Genomic DNA, 22,041 nt, shown 5'->3' with positions numbered 1-22,041 from the left:
AAAAACCACATTACTATTTTGTAGGCCCATTTCTGTAAATACTCATCTGTGTTACCGGTAGCTTAGTTAAGTGGTTGGTCTTGAAATAGCCCAATGTAATGTTAACAAATGTATACATTATATTTGAATGGCTATTCAGTAGAAATTCAAGGTACTTAATGAAGAGTGCCATCTGCTTGACCATTCTGAGAGCGCTCAGGTATTTTGTCTGTTATTATTGTGGTTCTGAGGTAAAGAGCCAAAATATCTGTTGTGTGCAGCTACTAAGTATAGGAGGTAGTCACTAAACTTTCCTTTTTATAAAGTAGTAAAATAGATTAAGGCATTTCTGGGTAATCTACAGTCTGCAATAAATGGAAATTTTTATAGTGCTGCTACAATCCTACCAGACTCTGGTTACCAGAACAAAGAACTCTGATGTTTCTTTTATTTTGACATCAGTGGGAGTTTCCATGTGATATTGCTAGACCAGCAAAATCGCACTTCACCGAATAACCCAAAGTATCTGAACAAGCTGTGCACTGATCCAGAGGCTGCAATACGTGACAGTGATGGGGTAACCAGGCCATAAATAAAGGTATCATGCCCGTCTGGTTACCTCTAAGCCCTGTTTTAGTGTCAGCTCTTCAACCTGTGTATTGTACCAGCAATGAATGTAATGGTATGACGAAGAATTGGTGCCTTTTGCCTTTCCAGGAGTGTTAACCAGTGGAGATTCTCAGGCTATATGTTTCAGGGTGGATTTTGCGGTCAAAGAGTTATTGGATTGTGTCTAGCTAGTCGGGGTCCAGAGTTACTGGCCACCCCAAAAATGTATTCGGGAGTCTAGTCAGATTCCCGGGTACATGTAGACCAGGGGGGGCGCAAACTTTTTTCCCTGCGCCCCCCTGCCGACGGTCTCCTCACTCCCGCGTCTCCCCCCTCACCCCCACTAACCTCCGCTCCGGCGTCATGACCACGTTCCCTTAGCAACGTGACATCATTTGACGCCACGTTGCCATGGCGACACGGGAAGGAAGCCGCCGGAGCCAAGGTAAGTAAAGGCTTACAGAGGCCCTGGAGCTCCCCCGGCACTTAATTTAAGTGCCTTCGGGAAGCGCGCAGGGCCTCGGTAAACCCCGCGCCCCCCCCGCAGGCAGTCTCGCTAGGGTCCCAGACTTGAAAGTCTCAGAGATGCCAAGGTGTTATGGCGGGCGGAGTAACGGAGTTATACTCTAGTACCCATGTCCTGGCATGAATAAGGGCTATCCGGCGACCATTTGCCCGGCCCCAGACTCTGAGGACCCTGGCCCAGCGGGTGGATTCAATATGCTAAGTGGCAGAGGTGCCAAGTTGGCGCATTCCCTTTGCAGAATTGAAATCCGAGCCCACCCAGCTTCAGGGTACCAGCAAATCGCTGATAGGCTGGTAGAAATATTCCCACGCTCTGATTTGGTTGAGGTATTCTGTGAACCCAAGAGTAAATTTTCACCATCAATAAGTGCAGATACAAACATCAACATGTTTCTCAAATTAGTCACTAAAGACTTTCAAACAATGTCTAAAAGAGGGGGACAAGAAAACCTCACACAAAATGAAAAATGTGCCCTGAAGGAACTAGCAGAATTAAAAGGGATCATAATTAAACCCGCTGACAAAGGGGGGAATATTGTAATCTTAGAAGAAGACAAGTATGTCTTAGAAAATGTTAGGCTATTAAGTGATAAAAAATGTTACGAAGTTCTACCACATGATCCTAGTTACATATTTCCAGAACCTGAGGAAGATCTTACAGAAAGGTTTGGATAATCAGGTAATCTCGTCACAGGAATTTAAATACATGTTGGTTGACAAACCTAAAATAGCCACATTTTATAGCATTCCCAAGTTACATAAGAACGCAAAGAACCCCCCTGGAAGACCAATTGTCTCCGGTATTGATTCTCTCAATGAGCATGCAAGTATTTATCTGGACGAGGTTTTAAGACCTTATGTGACCAGTCTACCTACCCACACAATAGACACATCAGACATCTTAAGGAAAATAGATGGTATACAGATATCCAAAAACACATTTTTGGCATCATTAGATGTGGAATCTCTGTATACCAGCATACAACATCAGGTGGGAATTGGATCAGTGTCACACTTCTTGAGAGCCCGCAGCTCTGAATGTTCGAAACATAACAAATTCATTGAGCTTCTTAATTATGTTCTGAAACATAATTATTTTCTGTTCAAGGGCACCTTCTACCACCAACTTCAAGGTACGGCGATGGGCACCACATGTGCCCCTACATATGCCAACATTTACCTTGGTTGGTGGGAGGAGACGAGAGTCTTTACCCAGGAGATGAACATACATACACAGCACGTCGAATTGTGGTCTCGCTACATTGACGACGTGCTGTGTCTGTGGAATGGGACAGTGGCGGAATTCAACAATTTTGTGACGGCCTTGAATCAGAATAACCATAATCTACGTCTCACGAGTGAGATAAACCAGGACAGAATTACCTTTCTGGACCTGGAAATTTTCAAGGATGAGACAGGGGCTTTACAATCTACGGTCCATACCAAAGTCACAGCTACAAATAATTTGTTATTATTTACTAGCCACCATCCCAGACCACAGATAGAGGGGATCCCTGTGGGACAATTTTTAAGAGCTAAAAGAAATTGTTCAACTAATAGTGATTTTGAGATCCAATGTAACATCATGAGTCAAAAGTTTATCAACAGGGGTTATAGTAAAAGCTGCATCAACAAAGCGTACAAACGTGCTAAGTATTCAGACCGCAATATGCTGCTGTATGGGAAAAAACAACTAGAAAATGAATTAAGTACACTAAGAATAATCGGCACATATAGCAAGCAGTGGAGGGAGATAAAAGGAATAATTAATAAACATTGGCACATCCTGTTGGAGGATGAGATATATAGGACAGTGCTTTCCGACACCCCCTCCATCACCTACAGGAGATCTAAGAACCTGTCTGATACTCTTGTACACAGCCATTACAAAACACCGACAAGTACAACTTGGCTTTCAAACACTACAAAGGGTACCTTTAAATGCGGGGCATGTAAAGCCTGCAGCTTTATTAACCCCCAGAAAACGTTTAGAAATTCCAATGGGTCCAAAACATATACGATTAAGGAATTCTTTAATTGTAAAACATCTGCAGTTATTTATTTGGCGACTTGTAAATGCGGCATGATGTATGTTGGCAAGACGTCACGCCAACTACGCCGCCGAATTCTTGAACATGCCAGCACCATTAGGAATGAAGTTGACACACCGTTGGCACGCCATATCAATTTGATACACCAAGGGGACATTACATCGGTCCTCTTTCAAGGTATAGAACATATATCACTTGGGCTCCGAGGAGGTGATATTGACAATGCCTTATTAAGAAAAGAGGCAAGGTGGATTTTTATTTTAGGAACACAATCCCCACATGGGTTAAATGAAGATTTCAACTTTTGTGCATTCCTATGAAAATATTCCACCATTTGTGTCATTAAGCATTAAGCTTTCCATGAGAAATCAGGACAGGATTAACTCCACTTTATACTTACCACGGGGTTAATTTTCACTGCCTAATAGAATATATGCATTATGCATATGATACATTGACTTACCTTTTGATCGTGTCAACATGAAGTGTCATTTAATCTCATCCCTATAAATAAACAACAGTCTTTGTGTGTGTAATATATAGTTTATTTTAACCCCTACTGTATTGTATTTTATACGAGGTTTCCTTTGAAATAAGCAACTGCTTAGCATTGAAGCAGCAGGGACCGCTCTGACTGGTAGGAGGGTTCACTCCCACTAAACCACGTCATCGGATCACCATGGCAACTGCAGGGTATAAGAAGCAGGTCAGTTCAGGGTGCCTCCTCCCCCCGAAGAAGTTCCCTTGCTTTGGAACGAAACGCGCGTCGGGATGACGTCATAGCGACGTTCAGTGTACCACATACTCACAGGAGTATGTTCTCCGGTCAGCTAGACTAGTAACTTGGCAGTTTAAACTTTGATGTGGGCCACAGATGTGGATCCCACTAGCAAGTGACAGGGAAGATTAGATTTATCTAACCCAGGTTGCTCACAGGTTAACACGAGTGGATGCAGTGTTATCAACACACTACAGGAAGTGTTTGCTGGGATTATAGCGTTTGGGTCAATGTAAGCAGCCTGGGGTTTTGATTATGCCCGGCTGGTACACCATACTGGCCATCAAGGTTGTGTACTTACTGACACTTACTGCATACCCACGCTAATCCCCATCGTTTGTTTACAAGGGTGGGGTTTTTTTCTCCTGCTGGGGGACACAACTGACTTCATTTGTGCAGGCACCAATGCTATGTGTAATACACTGACATTGTTACACAGTGCCCAAAGTTTTCAGTGTTCCTCTCCGTGTATCACTGCACCTCATGGCACTTTAGGATTAACACTTTGTGTACTATTATCCTGAGGGAATTCACTAAGTGTCCATTTTTTGAGCTATCAGGTTCAAGTGCGATGTGTTTTATATCTGTATCTGACTGCAAGTCCAGTCTAGCTTATATGGCTATTTAAAGGTGATTACCACTGCCATCTGACCATTAAGATAGATCCACACCTAGGATCTCTCAAGTACACTGTTTAGGTTTTAAACTTTTTTCTATGTTTACCTTAATAGATATTAATAAAACTTTATTATTTTCATATTAGTAGAGTTGAGTGCATCACATAGGGTTCTGGTTTCTTTCCCCTCCCTACACATATATATTAACCCTGATAGCACCTCTCTAGGAAGTAACTTTGATTTGAGCTGAGCAGGATTTTCCCCTTTCCCATTTCCCCTCCAACCATTTGATTCTGTGAATGGGACTGAAATCCTATAAGAAACCCAGCAGCCAAACAGGTCAGGAGGTTCTAAGCGCCAAAACAGCAGCGGTAAATTCAAAGATGCTCTGTGAGAGATGTCAGTGAGCCGGCTTAGAAAAATTCCGAAGTCCCACTTTTCCTTTGCGGGGCCAAGTTCCCAAAATACTTCATAGCGGTCACGGCTGGAACTGCATGTCGAGAAGAGTACCAGGACATTTGGCATTCACGCCCGGTCAAGGGATTTCAGCACCTCCAGAGGGGAAAGATTTCAGTTCCAGGACTTTTCAGGCTTAGTCCCGGTCATCTGAAAGACTTTGTAAAGACTTTGTTTTCTGTGCTATTTCAACTAGGAAAGGTAAGTTTTATAGCCCAGACCCTCAGTAAGTGTGTTTCCTCATGTTTATTGTAATTCACTGTGTGTACGTCTGTTTCAATGTAATAAATGACAATTTGATTTAATTCTTGGTTTTGCCCAGTGATATGATCCCAGTATAAGGGTGTAATTGCCTGGTCTCCCGTGACAATAACATAGATTGTAAGCTCATCTGAGCAGGGACCGTGTCTGCAAAAATGTCTTTGTAAAGCGCTACGTAAAACTAGCAGCGCTATACAAGAACAAACTATTATTATTATTATGTCAGGCATTGGAAGTCCCGAAGAATAGCTCTGTGAAAATCCAAAATCTCAGCTGTAACTAAATTTTTGGATTTGCCTTCAGAAAGTGGATACATGCATTTGCTAGTTCAGTTTCCTCCACCCTGGGGGTTATTCATTAAACGGCAAAGTGCTGATTGGGGCATCATCTCAAGGAATCCATCACAAAATTCAATGGGTGTCCATTTGATAGGGCCCTGATTGCCACTTCACAGTTTACTGAATAACCCCATTATCTTCCACAGTGTTATTTCAAGCAGGTACATTTAGTTTACCAAACTATAATCATGAAAAAAATGCATACTACAGTACAAGCCAGATTCTCAAACGCATGATGGCAGGGGCAGTTTCAATGCAGAACTAGTCTAGACCTTTCATTCACTGAGGGGATAAAGGTTATTTTGAATTGCATTCCCTGGTAATTTATATCTAGCTCCTAAAATTTACACGACCTTTTACTTCACTGTTATTATTTTTTGGAATAGCTGCAATAAATGTCCAAAATCCCATTTTCATTCATGCAAGTATAACGAGAAACTTTTAGGTAATTATCATAGTGGGCTTTATACAGCCAGGTATTATTATACCTGTTTAGATGCTGATGCTGCTCGCTGCTCTGCTTGGTCCAGGCGTTTCTGAAGTCTGTTGGTTTTCTCTTCATAGTCTACTATCAATTTTTCAGACTGTTTAATAAAAAGAATATATAGTTAGATGAACCAAAGACAATGCTCCCGAGCCGCTGACAGGGGGAGCGGGGGAGAGCCGGAACAAGTGTCGCGGGCCCGGTGGCTGCTGGGGGCCCGGGCGGCACTGGAAGTTGGGCCCGGCCTTAGGCTTTGCAGGGCCCAAGGTGGCACACTGACACCAGAGCCCCCCCACGCCCCCCTTAAAACAAAATGAAAGGACTGACTTTGCTGAGCAGCCCCCCTCCGGCAGCGTTGCGACGCCGTGGTGGCATGTGATGTGACGCAACACTACAGTAGGTGGCCTGCTCCGGAAAAGGTCAGACACACATGGACACACCAGCCTCTTCCTCCACCCTTACCTCTCTGCCAGTCCGAGGGCCCCACGCTCCCTCTCCCTCCTTGTGTCGGGGTCGGAATCCTTCCGACCGGAGGAGGGAGTTGGACGGGGAGGGTAGGAGGCCCACACTCCCTCCTCCAGTCGGGTAGACGTTGGATCCCGGTGCCAACGAGAGAGGAAGGAGAGGATGCGGGGGCCCGGAAGGTGCTCACCTTGCCATAAGGCCGGCCCACTCAGGCCCAACATCTTTGTCCGGCTGCCAATCCTCTGGTTACCAACGGACCCCGCCTCTCCACAGCACACTTCCCTCACTCTCCCACGCCGTTCCTCTCTCTTGGGGCTCAGTTTCTGGCACACACCAGCATGAGAGAAAGACTTGGCACGGGAGAGTGAGGGAGGCCAACACACCGTGGGAGGTAGGGTACCCGCCAGGAGGTCCGCAGCACCAGAGGCCTGAGACCATCCCCAAGGTAAGAGTGTTTTTTGTAAGTATTTGGGGGGTGGGGGTTTTGTATGTATGTATTGTGGGTGGGGGTTTTGTATGTATTTTGGGGGGGTTATTTTGTATGTATTTGGGGAGAGGTGTATGTATTTGGGAGGGGGTGGGATTTTTTGTATGTATTTGGGGGTGTTTTTTGTATGTACTTGGAGGGTTTGTATGTATTTTTTTGGGGGTGGGGGTTGTATGTATTTGGGGTGTGGGGGCCCATTTTAGAAAGCATGTCTATCAAAGTGATAATTGCAAATCATAAGACCTGTTATGTTACACAACTGGTTTTGATGGGTTCATATTTAATACCATCTGTATTTTTACTACAATCATTCACCTATTTCACAAGCTCAAATTTTGTTCCAGATCCCTCTCCTCACTCCAAACTAATAATAAAGAAAGTAAAAGAGCAGTGTGTATAACAGGTCTAATTTTAGGCGGGAAATCACAAGAGTTGTCTGGGGCTGGTTGGTTTTTCAATAGTGATGGGGCTGTAAAAAAAAAAATGGGAGCAGGTAAATGCTTATTCTGACACATTTTCATATTCAAATCTGGAATATTTGTTGTAGTATAGATTTTACTTCATTTATCTTTATTAGGAGTTTTGTCAGCGTTTCCCCTACAAAAAACTCATCAGTTTTTCATTCTTTAAAGGGCTGTGGGAACCCGTTTGAAATATGTCCTGGCAGCAGAAGCCAGCCTACCTTTTCTAGGCTCATTATTTATTTTAAATAGGGTGACATTTGAGGGACCCCCCTGAGGTTCCACAGATGAAAAGTAGGGTGAATGTATGTATTTGGGGGATGAGGGTTGTCTTTTTTTGGATGTATGCATTGTGGGGGTGTTTTTTTTTGGATGTATGTGGGGGGTGGGGTTTTTTTGTATGTATTTGGAGATGTTTGTAGGTATTCGAAAGAGGTTCTATGTATTCGGGGTTTGGTTTTTTTTTAGTATTTATTTGGGGGGTTGTTTTTTTTGTATGTATCTGGGGGTGGGTTGTATGTATTTTGTGGGGGAGTAATTATTGTGGTGGGGATTGTGTTTGTGTGTGTGGTCAATGGGGTAGGGAATGAGTCTGAAGGAGGGGGGATTGAGGGAGCGGGATTGAGTGAGAGGGGGGTAATTGGTGGAGGAGGAGGGAGAGTGAGAGGCGAGAGGGAGTGTTTGAGGGTGGGGAGGGGTGTGAGTGAGAAAGAGAGGCGGGTAAGAATGAGACGGGGGAGAGAAATACATGTGGAGAGGGGGCTTGTGAGGTGTGACATAGGGGTCCAGGCCAAACCTTTAGCCCTGGGCCCAGGGAAGTCTGTCAGTGGCCCTGCAGTGCACACTATAGTAAATTCAAAATGCCACAGAAACATTACCATTTGTCATGTGTTCTTTTCATTTCTTATTATTCCAAGCGTTTTTATTCTTTGTCACTTAACTGAATTTGTAAGATTGAAGAATAAAATAAATTAAGAAAAATGTAGCAGCAGATTCATAAGCTTCGCCATGAATGCGTTTCTAATAAAACAAGATGTCTAGTACCGCATGATATCAAAGCACGCTCTACATTTGGGCAATTACTTTTGGATGATTTAACTGCAAACTGACAAATATGCATTTCATACATTCTAAACCTTTTTATTAAAATAACAAATGGTGCAGAATAAAGTCTCAAGCACCTATTCATACATTTAGTTTTTTTAATCTGTTCATGTCCGACCTTGGGAAAAACGATTTAACAACTTTTTTATTTTTCTAATGCACTTGGCTTCCTGACAAAAAGGCACCATAATCAAATGTTTTACTTTGTTTCCTGTGAGCCGAATATCTACTGTTCTTCCACCTTTTCTGGCTAACGATGGCTGTGACGGTGAGGTGGTAACCCAGCTCATTAATAAAGGTCAAGCCCACTTGGTTGCCCATGTGTCACATTGTGGGGTCCTAGAGTGTCAGCTCTTGGACTTGGCTGTCGTATGTATTGCTATGTTTTGTATGAAAATATGCGACACAGAATTTTTATGTTTTTGCCTTTCCAGGAGTGCCAGCAAGCAGCGATTGTTAGGCTATGAGCGTCAGGGTGGGTTTTGCGGATTAAGTCTTTTCAGATTGTGGCTATGTAGCTGGGTTGCAGAGTTACTGGATACCCCAAAAAGGTAGCCGGGAATCAGGTCAGATTCTCGAATACCTTGAAGCACAATGCTTCGGCCAAAATCCTACCATGAAAACGTTGTTGCAGTTCACTGCCAGGAGTCCCTGCTTCAGCACAGACCAGAAAGGTAAAAAGGATTTGTGTATCCCGTGTATAGTCAGTGGTCCCTGGTCTAGGGGGAGTCTCCCGCGGTATATGCCCAAAGCCGGTATAGGGGTTCGGGCTGTCTCCAAATATGTATAAGGTTGCAGGAGTAAAATTATTTCTACGTCCAGCTTCGGTACAATTGAAGCAACCCTGAAAATAAACCTAAGCATTATTTGAAGCAACTTTTATTAAAACTTCTTGTAGGAAGGTCTAGGAGAGGGGTGGGCAACCTATTTTTCAATGTAGCCACAGGTGTGGCAAATTAGAAGTGAAAATAGCCACACCATGTAAAAATGTAGGTATTTTGTTGCGCATGCGAAAATGTAAAAAACACTATTTGAACAAGTTTATTCAAAACATGAACACTTTGACTGCTCAGTTACAACTGTGTCAGGCGCAAACGATGAAAATGGTTCAAATTGAAAATGTAAGATAATGTAATGCAAAATTTGACAATTCTTATTTCTTACAAGTTGCAGAAACTTTGGCTGAATATCTGAACTCAATGCACATCTTAGCTCAGCCTCCAAAATTGACATCAACAATTTGAGATCTGTATTTCAGTTGAACGGGGGGGGGGGGAGGGGGGAGAGACCAGAGGGGGGGGGGGGAAAGAGACCAGGGAGGGGGGAGGGAGAGAGACCAGGGAGGGGGGAGGGAGAGAGACCAGGGAGGGGGGAGGGAGAGAGACCAGGGAGGGGGGAGGGAGAGAGAGACCAGGGAGGGGGAGGGAGAGAGAGACCAGGGAGGGGGAGGGAGAGAGAGACCAGGGTGGGGGAGGGAGAGAGAGACCAGGGTGGGGGAGGGAGAGAGAGAACAGGGTGGGGGAGGGAGAGAGAGACCAGGGTGGGGGAGGGAGAGAGAGACCAGGGTGGGGGAGGGAGAGAGAGACCAGGGTGGGGGAGGGAGAGAGAGACCAGGGTGGGGGAGGGAGAGAGAGACCAGGGTGGGGGAGGGAGAGAGAGACCAGGGTGGGGGAGGGAGAGAGAGACCAGAGTGGGGGAGGGAGAGAGAGACCAGGGTGGGGGAGGGAGAGAGAGACCAGGGTGGGGGAGGGAGAGACCAGGGTGGGGGAGGGAGAGAGAGACCAGGGTGGGGGAGGGAGAGACCAGGGTGGGGGAGGGAGAGAGAGACCAGGGTGGGGGAGGGAGAGAGAGACCAGGGTGGGGGAGGGAGAGAGAGACCAGGGTGGGGGAGGGAGAGAGAGACCAGGGTGGGGGAGGGAGAGAGAGACCAGGGTGGGGGAGGGAGAGAGAGACCAGGGTGGGGGAGGGAGAGAGAGACCAGGGTGGGGGAGGGAGAGAGAGACCAGGGTGGGGGAGGGAGAGAGAGACCAGGGTGGGGGAGGGAGAGAGACCAGGGTGGGGGAGGGAGAGAGAGACCAGGGTGGGGGAGGGAGAGAGAGACCAGGGTGGGGGAGGGAGAGAGAGACCAGGGTGGGGGAGGGAGAGAGAGACCAGGGTGGGGGAGGGAGAGAGAGACCAGGGTGGGGGAGGGAGAGAGAGACCAGGGTGGGGGAGGGAGAGACCAGGGTGGGGGAGGGAGAGACCAGGGTGGGGGAGGGAGAGAGAGACCAGGGTGGGGGAGGGAGAGAGAGACCAGGGAGGGGGAGGGAGAGAGAGACCAGGGAGGGGGAGGGAGAGAGAGACCAGGGAGGGGGAGGGAGAGAGAGACCAGGGAGGGGGAGAGAGAGAGAGACCAGGGAGGGGTAGGGAGACCAGGGAGGGGGAGGGAGAGAGAGACCAGGGAGGGGGAGGGAGAGAGAGACCAGGGAGGGGGAGGGAGAGATAGACCAGGGAGGGGGAGGGAGAGATAGACCAGGGAGGGGGAGGGAGAGATAGACCAGGGAGGGGGAGGGAGAGATAGACCAGGGAGGGGGAGGGAGAGATAGACCAGGGAGGGGGAAGGGAGAGAGACCAGGGAGGGGGGAGGGAGAGAGACCAGGGAGGGGGGGGGGAGAGAGACCAGGGAGGGGGAGGGAGAGAGACCAGGGAGGGGGGGGGGAGAGATAGACCAGGGAGGGGGAGGGAGATAGACCAGGGAGGGGGAGGGAGAGAGACCAGGGAGGGGGAGGGAGAGAGAGACCAGGGAGGGGGAGGGAGAGAGAGACCAGGGAGGGGGAGGGAGAGAGAGACCAGGGAGGGGGAGGGAGAGAGAGACCAGGGAGGGGGAGGGAGAGAGAGACCAGGGAGGGGGAGGGAGAGAGAGACCAGGGAGGGGGAGGGAGAGAGAGACCAGGGAGGGGGAGGGAGAGAGAGACCAGGGAGGGGGAGGGAGAGATAGACCAGGGAGGGGGAGGGAGACCAGGGAGGGGGAGGGAGAGAGAGACCAGGGAGGGGGAGGGAGAGAGAGACCAGGGAGGGGGAGGGAGAGAGAGACCAGGGAGGGGGAGGGAGAGATAGACCAGGGAGGGGGAGGGAGAGATAGACCAGGGAGGGGGAGGGAGAGATAGACCAGGGAGGGGGAGGGAGAGATAGACCAGGGAGGGGGAGGGAGAGATAGACCAGGGAGGGGGAGGGAGAGATAGACCAGGGAGGGGGAGGGAGAGATAGACCAGGGAGGGGGAGGGAGAGATAGACCAGGGAGGGGGAGGGAGAGATAGACCAGGGAGGGGGAGGGAGAGATAGACCAGGGAGGGGGAAGAGAGAGACCAGGAGCGGGGAGAGAGAGACCAGGAGGGGCGAGAGAGAGACCAGGAGGGGCGAGAGAGAGACCAGGAGGGGGGGAGAGAGACCAGGATGGGGGGAAAGAGGCCAGGATGGGGGAAAGAGACCAGGAGGGGACATAGGCCGGCCAGAGGGAACCAGTGCAACAATTACAAATATTCAATCACCTGTACACAGCGCAGGGGGGTGGGGCGGGGGGGCGGTTGCCGGCTGTTTAGCAGAGCCAGGAGGTGAGACAGGCTAGGGGGACTAGCACTACAAATCAGCTGAGTGGAGTGCGTGGGGGGGAGGGGGGTTGGTGGCGGTTTAGCTGAGCCAGGAGGGGAGATAGCCAGGGGGAACCAGCGCTACCAAATCAGCGGAGCGCAGCACGTGGGGGGGGGGGGGTGCCAGTGGTTTAGCATAGCCAGGAGGGGAGACAGGCCAGGGGAACCAGCGCTACAAATGTTCAATCAGCTGAGCGGAGCGCGTGTGGGGGGGATTAATGGAGCCGCTGCCGCACTCACCTGATAGTCAGAAGATTGGTCTCAGTTGGAGGAACGGAGCAGCAGCGGGCAAGTTCTTGAAATGGAGTGATGCTTTGATGGAGTGATTCCTGGGTTCCCCTCCACAGCTCTTGCGCAACTGGTCAATCGGCTTCCATACCCCCCCCCCCGACCCCCTCCTAATGCGGTGCCGTGAAGGTGAGAGAGGCAGAGTGATGGTGGATTGCTTCTACGCATGGGGTCCTCGCACAGCTGGGCTGTGCAGGACACAGAACGGAGTTCTTGGGGGGGGGGAGGTAGGGGTAGACTAGATTCAATATTAAATTTGCCACACTTTGCATGCCAATGGCGACAAGGTCTAGGTCCAACTCGGGTGTAGGAGCTCTGAAAATGAACGTCTTTTCAATAGATCCTAGGGGATGAGCAACTTAGAAGAATTTTGTATGATTTTTTATTAACATGTTCCGAGAGACCAGATGGCGACCACGCTTGGTGCCACTGTGTCTGGTCGGGTCCCGGACTTGAAAGTCTCAGAGATGCCAAGGTGTTAGGGCGGGCGGAGTACCGGAGTTACGCTCAAGTATCCACGTCCTGACATGAATAAGGGCTATTCGGCAACCATTTGCCCATACCCAGACTCTAAGTAGCCTGGCACAACGGGGGGTTAAATATGCTAACTGGCATATTAGGTTGGCGCATGCCTCTTAACAGAATTGAAATCAGTGCTCGCCCGGCTTCAGAGTACCGGCAAATCTGTGATAGGCTGGTAGAAATATTCCCATGCGCTGATTGGCTATAGCATTTTGTGACTGGGACTTAAAATCCTATAAGAAACCTAGCAGCCAATCAGGTTGTCAGATTCTAAGCGCCAAGACAGCAGCGGCAGATTTGAAATCACCAAAAGATGCTCTGAGAGAAATATACACGAGCCGACTTCAGAAATTTCAAGGCAAGAAATTTTCTAAGTCCCACTTTTCAGGGGCCAAGTTCTGAAAAGAGACGCAGCGGTCGCAACTGGAACTACGCGCCGAAAAGAGTACCTGGGCGTTTGGTACTCGCTCCCGGTCAAGGGATTTCAGCACCTCCAGGAGTGGAATAGAGTGGTGACGCCAGGAACTGCATGCTGAATTGAGTTCCAGAGAAAAAATTGTCAAGCAGCTAAAAAGCACCGCCCCGCGAACAAATGCCAGTAAAAGAGAGAGAACTAACACACCCCCCCCCCCCATTGTTTCTCTCTACTCATGCTTCAACTCAATTATTCCAGGTATGCATTGTTCAATATCCCCATATTAAGTATTCATTTAATATTGTATATCTTTTTTCCCAGGTTATCTGGTGGTATGTTGCAGAACACTTTTTGCACACTGTGGACTGGCTGATTTCCTTTGCGGGGAACTACACCTGTACTAATATATCAGTTATATATCAGTTTAGTTGTTCATGTGAAATAATAATGGTTAAAAATAATACTGCTTATAGAAACTACAAATGTTTCTAGTCCATTTTGCATAGGTACTTTATATGACATTGTTTGGTGTGTAATCCAGTTACATAGTTTATATATTTATATAAAATGTCTTCTTTAATATTACATGTTTATGCATGAATATAGACTTATATGTACAAGTTCCTGGATTAACACATTTCAAATGACACCCTATTGCAATTAATTTACTAAAGGTACTCATTTGTCTGACTTACAGTATTCCAGCATGTGAGTTTATAGTTCAGAATATCTGTAGGATTTAAGTTACTCCTAAACACTACATACAGTACCAGTTTATATGTGGATTTTTTCAATTACATTGTGTGAACTGAATCCATTGTGGATGTCTTTATCAGCTGTTCCACACTGTTTTTATTATTCTTTAAGATTGTCTTAATTTTTCTGGCTCTTTTCGTCTATATAACGTTATTGTTGTTTTTAGAGCTGAGGTTGATGTGATGACGCTGCTGATGTCATCGCGTCTTTGTATACGGCACGAAATACGGAGTTACTTCCGGGTTCGCCAAGTATACATAAACCAAGTGTTTATGATTAGTCACCACACTTTGATATGTTTCGCTCAAAAGAGCTTTATCAGTGTGAACTTCCATCTGTGAAATAAATCGTTTATTTAGTTCATCCTCTTTTATTGGCTTATGTTCGTGGTGCTGTGCTTTTTGGCTGCTTGCCAATTTTTTCTGTCTACTTATCCTGCATGACGCACACCTGGATCGATGCCCTGCAAGTTTGAAGTTTATGGACACAACAAGCTACCTATTGTGAGTACAATCTCATTTATATTGGACATTCTTGAATATTTGGAGGTCTCTCTATGTACTGGGACAAAATAACTCACCCATTCTCTAGACATAGTCTAGTCCAGTGCCAGCCTCCACAAGACTTACAAATGCTTATATCTCATATACTTTCTAAAGGTCAGGTCTTTTAAGAAATCTTTATCTACTATTGAAGGATTCTCATCAGTGCCTCACAAAGTTTTCTTCATATCCCCAGTCTATCCTATTCCCTTGAGCCCCAGTTATCCCTCGCAGGGAAACCCCATTTTCCGAATTGAGTTCCAGGACTTTTGCGGGTACATCCCGGTCATTGAAAGTGCGAAATGGCATCCCCAATCACTATAGTAACCCACCATAGCGGTCGGGTATAACAGCGCATGTGTGCCAGGTAGCGTTTCAAGTAGCTGTCGTAACCACACTATTGCAATTGTACATATCAGTACGCGCATGCACACCAACATAGTATTATTCCATGGTCTGTCCTACACATGAAAATGAGGCACAAACAGAGATGCCTAATGCATACAAAGCAAAAAAAAATCTTGCTAATTATTGAGATTTGCTGCTATCAGTGTTTGTATGTTTTTAATGTTAGCGTGATCTTCTGCATTTAATTAAAACTATTTTCCATTTTTCTATATAGACTATTTTACCCTATCCTCCTAACGCTCCTTACCTTCAACTCTGCTAGAATAGCAATCAGCTGTGCTAGTGACGTCGATGATCCTGTTCGTCTCTGCAATTGGTTGGGAGCTCAGGGAGGCGACGCTGGCACACACTAGCCTCAGTATAAATTTGACTACCTCTCAACTAACTTTTACCACTCCGGGATGAAGCCCACCTAAAGGGTGAAACGCATAGAGTGTTCCTGATGGCAGCTCCCCATTATTTATTCTGCAAGAAGTGAATTATTTGGTGCACAACCTGTGGCTGTTACATAATGCAAAGTTATGCGAAGGACAGTTGCATAACTCTGGCTCTATATGGACTGAGCTTCACCATTCTGAGCTGAGTATTTCTTTGCCTTTAAACAGGGGCTTTTTAACTAGCAAGACTGGTTCATCCTTCTGTTTTGTGGCACTTGCTGGTATGTGTCTAGCTTTTGCATGGGAGCAGCATTTTTTGTATCCCCCAGTGCCATTCACATGGATGTTTTCAGGCACCTATGTATACATTTTGTACTATTTAAGGTAATTTTTCTTTTTCATGTGACTGTTTTGTATTGGGTATGAGTTTTATGCATTCTTTTTTCTCCCCTCTGGTTACATTTTTTCATGTGTGTATTTTTTAGTACATATAAGTTTATTCTCTCTCCTTTTTGTTATATACAGTATATTTCTGTTGATCTTAGATTATTATTTTCTTAGTTTTTAGTTGATAGAGGTATTTAGGGAGTTCTCTGTCTTTATACTTTATTTTGTACCTCCCAATTTTTATTTAACTATTTTAGTTATTGTTTATCGGTTGGTTTATTATTTTGATCTATTAGTGGAGTTTTACAGTCATTTGTTTACAGATGTTTTGAATATTTGTATGCAAAAAAAAAACTTGCTAATTATTGAGATTCATAAACCAAGTGACCTCAAGAGGTACAGTCAGAAAAGCACCCCCGTTATTGCACTCATTGCCTAATACAGTGTATTGTTAGGTAAGTGGCATAATGACCTATATTATGCTGCTACTTGGTATATTGGGTCAGAAGGAGAGGGTTTAAAATGAAAATAATAAAACTTTAATACATCCAAATATTAGACACTCAAAATTTAAAAATGAATAGTCCTCTTGCGGGAGTTAGAGGAACCCATAGTCAGTACAAGTATTTGTGCATATTAATTAATGTTAACCATGGTCCTCCAAAGGCAGCAGACAGAATGGTTTTAGTATCATATATAGTAACAGTAGCAATAACTGTATAAGCTAGGCACCATCTAGGAAGTGTATATTATGTGGAAGTGCTGTTATGTACAAACAGGGACAAACACGGAGGGGTAATACCATGAACCTGATAGCCTCAAGATGTATAACCAAATATAGGCATTAGTGTACAGCTTCAAAAACCCCCGTGATGGAATATGTGTCCATTAAGGAGCAAGTGTAGTATACCCTTCCTGATGTCTCCGTGTCCACTGATAGTTGCAGTGACCGGGAAACCAGCACACTTGTAACCATATTATACACATAGCTTGAAACAGCACATGGAGGTGCAACAGCCAACTGAATCTCTGCTGTGGCCAAACACCCAAAAGCGGGGTAAACTCTCGTCCAGGTTACAATACCCGCCCGTATACAAGCCGTGCCTGTGTGTGGAGAGTATGGTGAAGCCGTCTGCAGCTCCCTCCGTGACGTCACTCCTGCGACGTCCTATGACGTATTAGTGCAATAACGGTGGTGCTTTTCTGACCCTACCTCTTGGGGTCACTTGGTTTATGTGTTATTGCTGTTACCCTCTGCACCTGCTTATTTTAGGACCTTTACCAAGGAGAGCAGTCTGATTCATCAATTTTAATTATTGAGATTTGCTGCCATCAGTGTTTGTATGTTTTTAATGTTAGCGTGATCTTCTGCATTTAATTAAAACTATTTTCCCTTTTTCTATATTGACTATTGTACCCTGTTTTGTTTCATGTTTCTTCGATAAGTAGGTTTATTTGAGGGCTATCTTAGGGATCTTGTTAGTCTTTTGTGTGTTCATATATTAGTTAGCACCACCAGTTCCTTAGCTTATTTATATTATTGTTGGTTCTAGTTTGAATTAATTATGATGTTATTATTATTATTATATTCTTGGATCTGGTCTTTTTAGCCTTTGTCTGTATACTGTATATAGTGTGAGCGACATCCTTTAGTGTGTGTTTGATTATATATATATATATATATATATATATATATATATATATATATATATATATATAATCCAAAAATAAATAGATGATACCGTTCTGTGGCTAACGAAATGCTTTTATTTGTGCGAGCTTTCGAGATACACTGATCTCTTCTTCCGGCGATGTTACAATGAATGAAGCAAGGATAACTTAAAAACAGTGTCTCTTGGAATGTTATCTGTGCTTCTCCTTCCCCCGGTGTGGATGTGTTTTATGGCTAGAGGTGTCAAAGGGTAACTGAAAGCAAGTGAAGAAAGAGTGTGTATGTGTATCAGTGTGAATAAAAATGAATGGAGAGCCCACAGTATAAACAGTGCTCTACACAAGGTGTGTGTGGAGTGAGAGGGATATAAATGGTGTGGGTGGGTGTGGAAATGTGAGAGTTTGTAGCACAACTAAAAGTGTGTGTGGATACTATGTGGTCCCTATTGGTGTATATGGATGGAAAAACTCGACCCATGAGCGCTAAAGGCCATGTCTGTACATACTGTGCTATATGTATGCACACACAGCTGTCTCTCACACATACTAATACTCCTTATTTTTCCATCCATATACACCAATAGGGACCACATAGTATCCACACACACTTTTAGTTATGCTACAAACTCTCACATTTCCACACCCACCCACACCATTTATATCCCTCTCACTCCACACACACCTTGTGTAGAGCACTGTTTATACTGTGGGCTCTCCATTCATTTTTATTCACACTGATACACATACACACTCTTTCTTCACTTGCTTTCAGTTACCCTTTGACACCTCTAGCCATAAAACACATCCACACCGGGGGAAGGAGAAGCACAGATAACATTCCAAGAGACACTGTTTTTAAGTTATCCTTGCTTCATTCATTGTAACATCGCCGGAAGAAGAGATCAGTGTATCTCGAAAGCTCGCACAAATAAAAGCATTTCGTTAGCCACAGAACGGTATCATCTATTTATTTTTTGATTATTGAAGCTCGGCTAACACGGTACTGATACCTCTACATGAATATATATATATATATATATATATATATATATATATATATATATATAGCCCTGTGTAATTGTATGTATATATATATATATATATATATATATATATATATATATATATATATATATATATATATATATATATATATATGTGTGTAGCCCTGTGTAATTGTGGGGTTACATGCTGCTCTCCTCCTGAGCAGTAATCCCTGTTAAGAGGGCAGGTTTGCCAGGAGTAATCATGAGGTTTGCCCTCATCCCCTGTGAGGTGTAGTGTGTAGCAAAGGAAGTGACAGCATGCTCTGTGTCCACTTACAGTGACATAGGGGTGGTGCCTACTGGAGCTATATATTACGCATCACTTCCTAAAGTTAGTATGTCAGTTGGCAGTCTGTTCAAGTGGTGACAGTGTGATGTGATGCAGAGTAGAGCTGCAGTGTGTGACTGTCTGACCCCACATTGTGCCAGGGCTCTGGCAAGGATTGTGGCCCTCACTTAGGGGAGAGGTGGGCAGACTATTCCCCTTACTCTATTAGAGAGTAAGGGAAGAGCAAGGACAGCTTCTAGGGCCCTGACTAGGAGTGGTGTCCAGGGACCTCCTTCAGGTGGGCAACCCTGAATATGATGTGCGGCTAAAGACCGGCCGTTGTGATGGGCAGTCTGTCATGGAAGATATCAATAAAGATTGTCATGATTGAAAGAACCTTCTTGCCTGAGACTGGAGTCATTCAGGGAGAAGTTGCACCCAGGGGTTCTCTTCTAGAGACTCCTCCCTGCTGTCGTGGGGACCTGGAAGAGATGGAGGCGCTGTACCAAAAGTGAGTAGATCTCAGCACTACCTCACGAGCCAGGCCTGGTGAATTCCCCTATACCATCAAGCGGGAGACTCAGGAGTCCTGTAAGCCAGCAGGTGCACCAGACTACATTACATGTGACATGGGACAGTATCCTCACATAGGGGCCAATATGAGATTGGGTGGGGGTACAACCGTTACATATATATATATAATTTTTTTTTTTCCATAAAACATTTTTCAAAACCATCCAAAGCATTTGTTTATAAGAGAGAAATTGCAAAGTTCAAAAATATTTAAAATCAAATAAATAAAACATGCCACAACAAATTGTTGACCACGGTCTTAAGCTAGACTGTCCTTTTAAACATTTAAACAGTGTGTTTAAGAATTGAAGAGACCATGCTGACACATCGGTGTCATAAGTATGACAATATATGCTCTTTTTTTTGCGTATAAATAGAAATACAAATGCAATATATTGCAATTATGAATATGGTTTAAAACTGGAAACCTTTTGAGTGAAGTTCTAATAACAACACGTCATTTAAAACAGATTAGTGAGCATTCATAAAAAATGATTTTATATCTCATAGAAAAATATTACTCAACAGAATAAAGTCTGGTTAAATGCAATAACAGGTCTAGCTTGTGGTCATAGGAAATATCTCCCTGAAGGCTTATTTTCTAACCTCAACATATCTTCCGTGGGCAGTTTCCATTTGGGAGAGTAACTCTTGATTGTGCTGTTTTTGTCGATTTAGTTCATGTCTGCAAATAAAAGAAACATAAAAAAAGAAATGGTTTATAAAATGGGTTTGTTAATATGCAATAATTATTCAAGGATCACATGTACCAAACAGTTTTTTCTCTCAGGGGCTCGAGTTCAGCACATTTCGGGGTCGGGTAGACAGATTGTTGGGAAGAGCTTGAACTGACCCGGCAGGTCTTGGTACACGTTGGCATCAATGACAAAGTTAGAGAAAGATGGAGGGTCCTAAAGAATGATTTCAGGGATCTAGACCACAAGCTTAAGGCAAGGACCTCTAAGGTAGTATTTTCATAAATACTACCAGTGCCATGTGCTACCTGAGAGAGACAGTCGGAGATTAGAGAGGTTAATGTAGGGCTAAGAAAGTGGTGTAGGAAGGAGAGTTTGTTTTTTTTTAGAGCCCTTGGACACCTTTTCTGAGAGGTGCAATCTTTATGGTAGAGATGGATTGCTCCTCAATAAAGAGGTATCTTTTGTGCTGGGGACGACGACTGTTAAAAAGGTTAGAGATTTTAAACTAAGGTGAGGGATAAGAAACAGATAATGAACTAAATAGAATTGATAGGGATGGGGAAATAGCAAGGGGTCATGGGGGTAGAATGGAGGCAAGTGGGATTGTGGGCAGGGAGACACCCATATTAAATACAGATAATACTAGAAAACTTCTAAAGACTAAATCCAATTGGAGTAAAAAGGCAGGAGCAGATAAGATAATACCGGTAGTACAGACTGGGAAAAAAACTTAAATGTATGCTTGCTAATGCAAGAAGCCTGACAGATTAAATTGAGGAGCTTGAATTAATAGCTACAAAGAGTATGATATCATAGACATTACTGAAACATGATGGGATGAAATTAAAGACTGGGCAGTTAATTCAGAGGGTTATTTCCTTTTTCAGGAGTGTCACGTACGACACCCTGCTAGCACGCGACCTGCATACGGGACAAGGGTTAATACTGACGCTCGCAAGCGCACCCACTCTTCACCTCCGCAAAGGTCCGTCAAATGGACAATATCCCCTCTACAGTATCAAATATCAATACACCACCCGCAAGCTGCCCCACTCTTCACCCCCGCAAAGATCCCTCAAATGAGTTGTATCTCTCCTCAAACCGTCCCAATATACCTCTGCCACGTACAGCACACAAGTGAGCACGTGACTTAGACATGCAACCAGGGTAAATACACACGGCTACTCTAGTCAGCAACCCTTCCTCCTTTGCAAGGAACCAGCGAGTTAATATTAACCTCTACTCAATTGCAAATCATAACTATCCACTTCCACCACCTGGGGTATGCAAATATGATAAAAGATCTCAGACTAAAATATTTGCCAGGGACTCAGGTCTCTGTTTATTATAGGAAAAATTATGCACTTTAACACACCAAAATCAGTTGCAGCAACATGTGCCTGAATTAGTAAATTATTATCTCCAGAGCGTGTACCAGTTCATTCAGAGCCCATAGCATTACTTATTAAATATTTTAATATATATAAAAATACAGTGCTTAGGTTACAAAAAAGTATTACAAAATAAACATACAGTTACAATATAAGGCAGAACAGCTTCTTAAAACAAAAGAGGTAAAACAGAAAATCCTATACGTTACCAAATGCTATGGATTTTCCCCAGAGAGGCGCTGGTTCAGAACATGAGGTCCCCCATGCTTTTCCAAGCATGCCCCTGGTGAAATCTGACGTTTAACAACTTGTCCCAGACTTAAATACATTCTTTCTCAAGGCCCCGGCAGTAACCCACCCCTTTTACAGAATACTTTGAAGCTGCTCTCCCCGGACCATGTCTATAGACCTTGATTAAAACAATTGACACCTTGAGTGGCCATCCACATGGACCCCCG

The 22,041-nt window shown here is 44.8% G+C and overlaps 1 protein-coding gene across 4 annotated transcripts in view; it reads right to left on the bottom strand.

Annotated features, from left to right (window-relative positions):
- The window catches only part of SCLT1 (sodium channel and clathrin linker 1), a 179,667-nt gene that overhangs the window by 779 nt on the left and 156,847 nt on the right, over window positions 1-22,041 (bottom strand). For 3 of the 4 annotated variants that reach the window (XM_075615377.1, XM_075615368.1, XM_075615384.1), the window contains exons 20-21: window positions 20,101-20,179; window positions 6,103-6,198 (exon numbers count right to left, since the gene is read on the bottom strand). In XM_075615377.1, coding sequence (XP_075471492.1) covers window positions 6,103-6,198; window positions 20,101-20,179 — 175 coding nt within the window. Of the gene's footprint in view, window positions 1-6,102; window positions 6,199-15,419; window positions 15,585-20,100; window positions 20,180-22,041 lie in introns of those variants that run through there. The other variant, XR_012803959.1, reaches the window with a different exon arrangement.

The sequence above is a fragment of the Ascaphus truei genome, chromosome 1 (genome assembly GCF_040206685.1).
Source record: "Ascaphus truei isolate aAscTru1 chromosome 1, aAscTru1.hap1, whole genome shotgun sequence".
NCBI lineage: Eukaryota > Metazoa > Chordata > Amphibia > Anura > Ascaphidae > Ascaphus > Ascaphus truei.
Note: the sequence above shows the minus strand (reverse complement) of the source record. Positions and strands in the feature narration are given on the sequence as shown.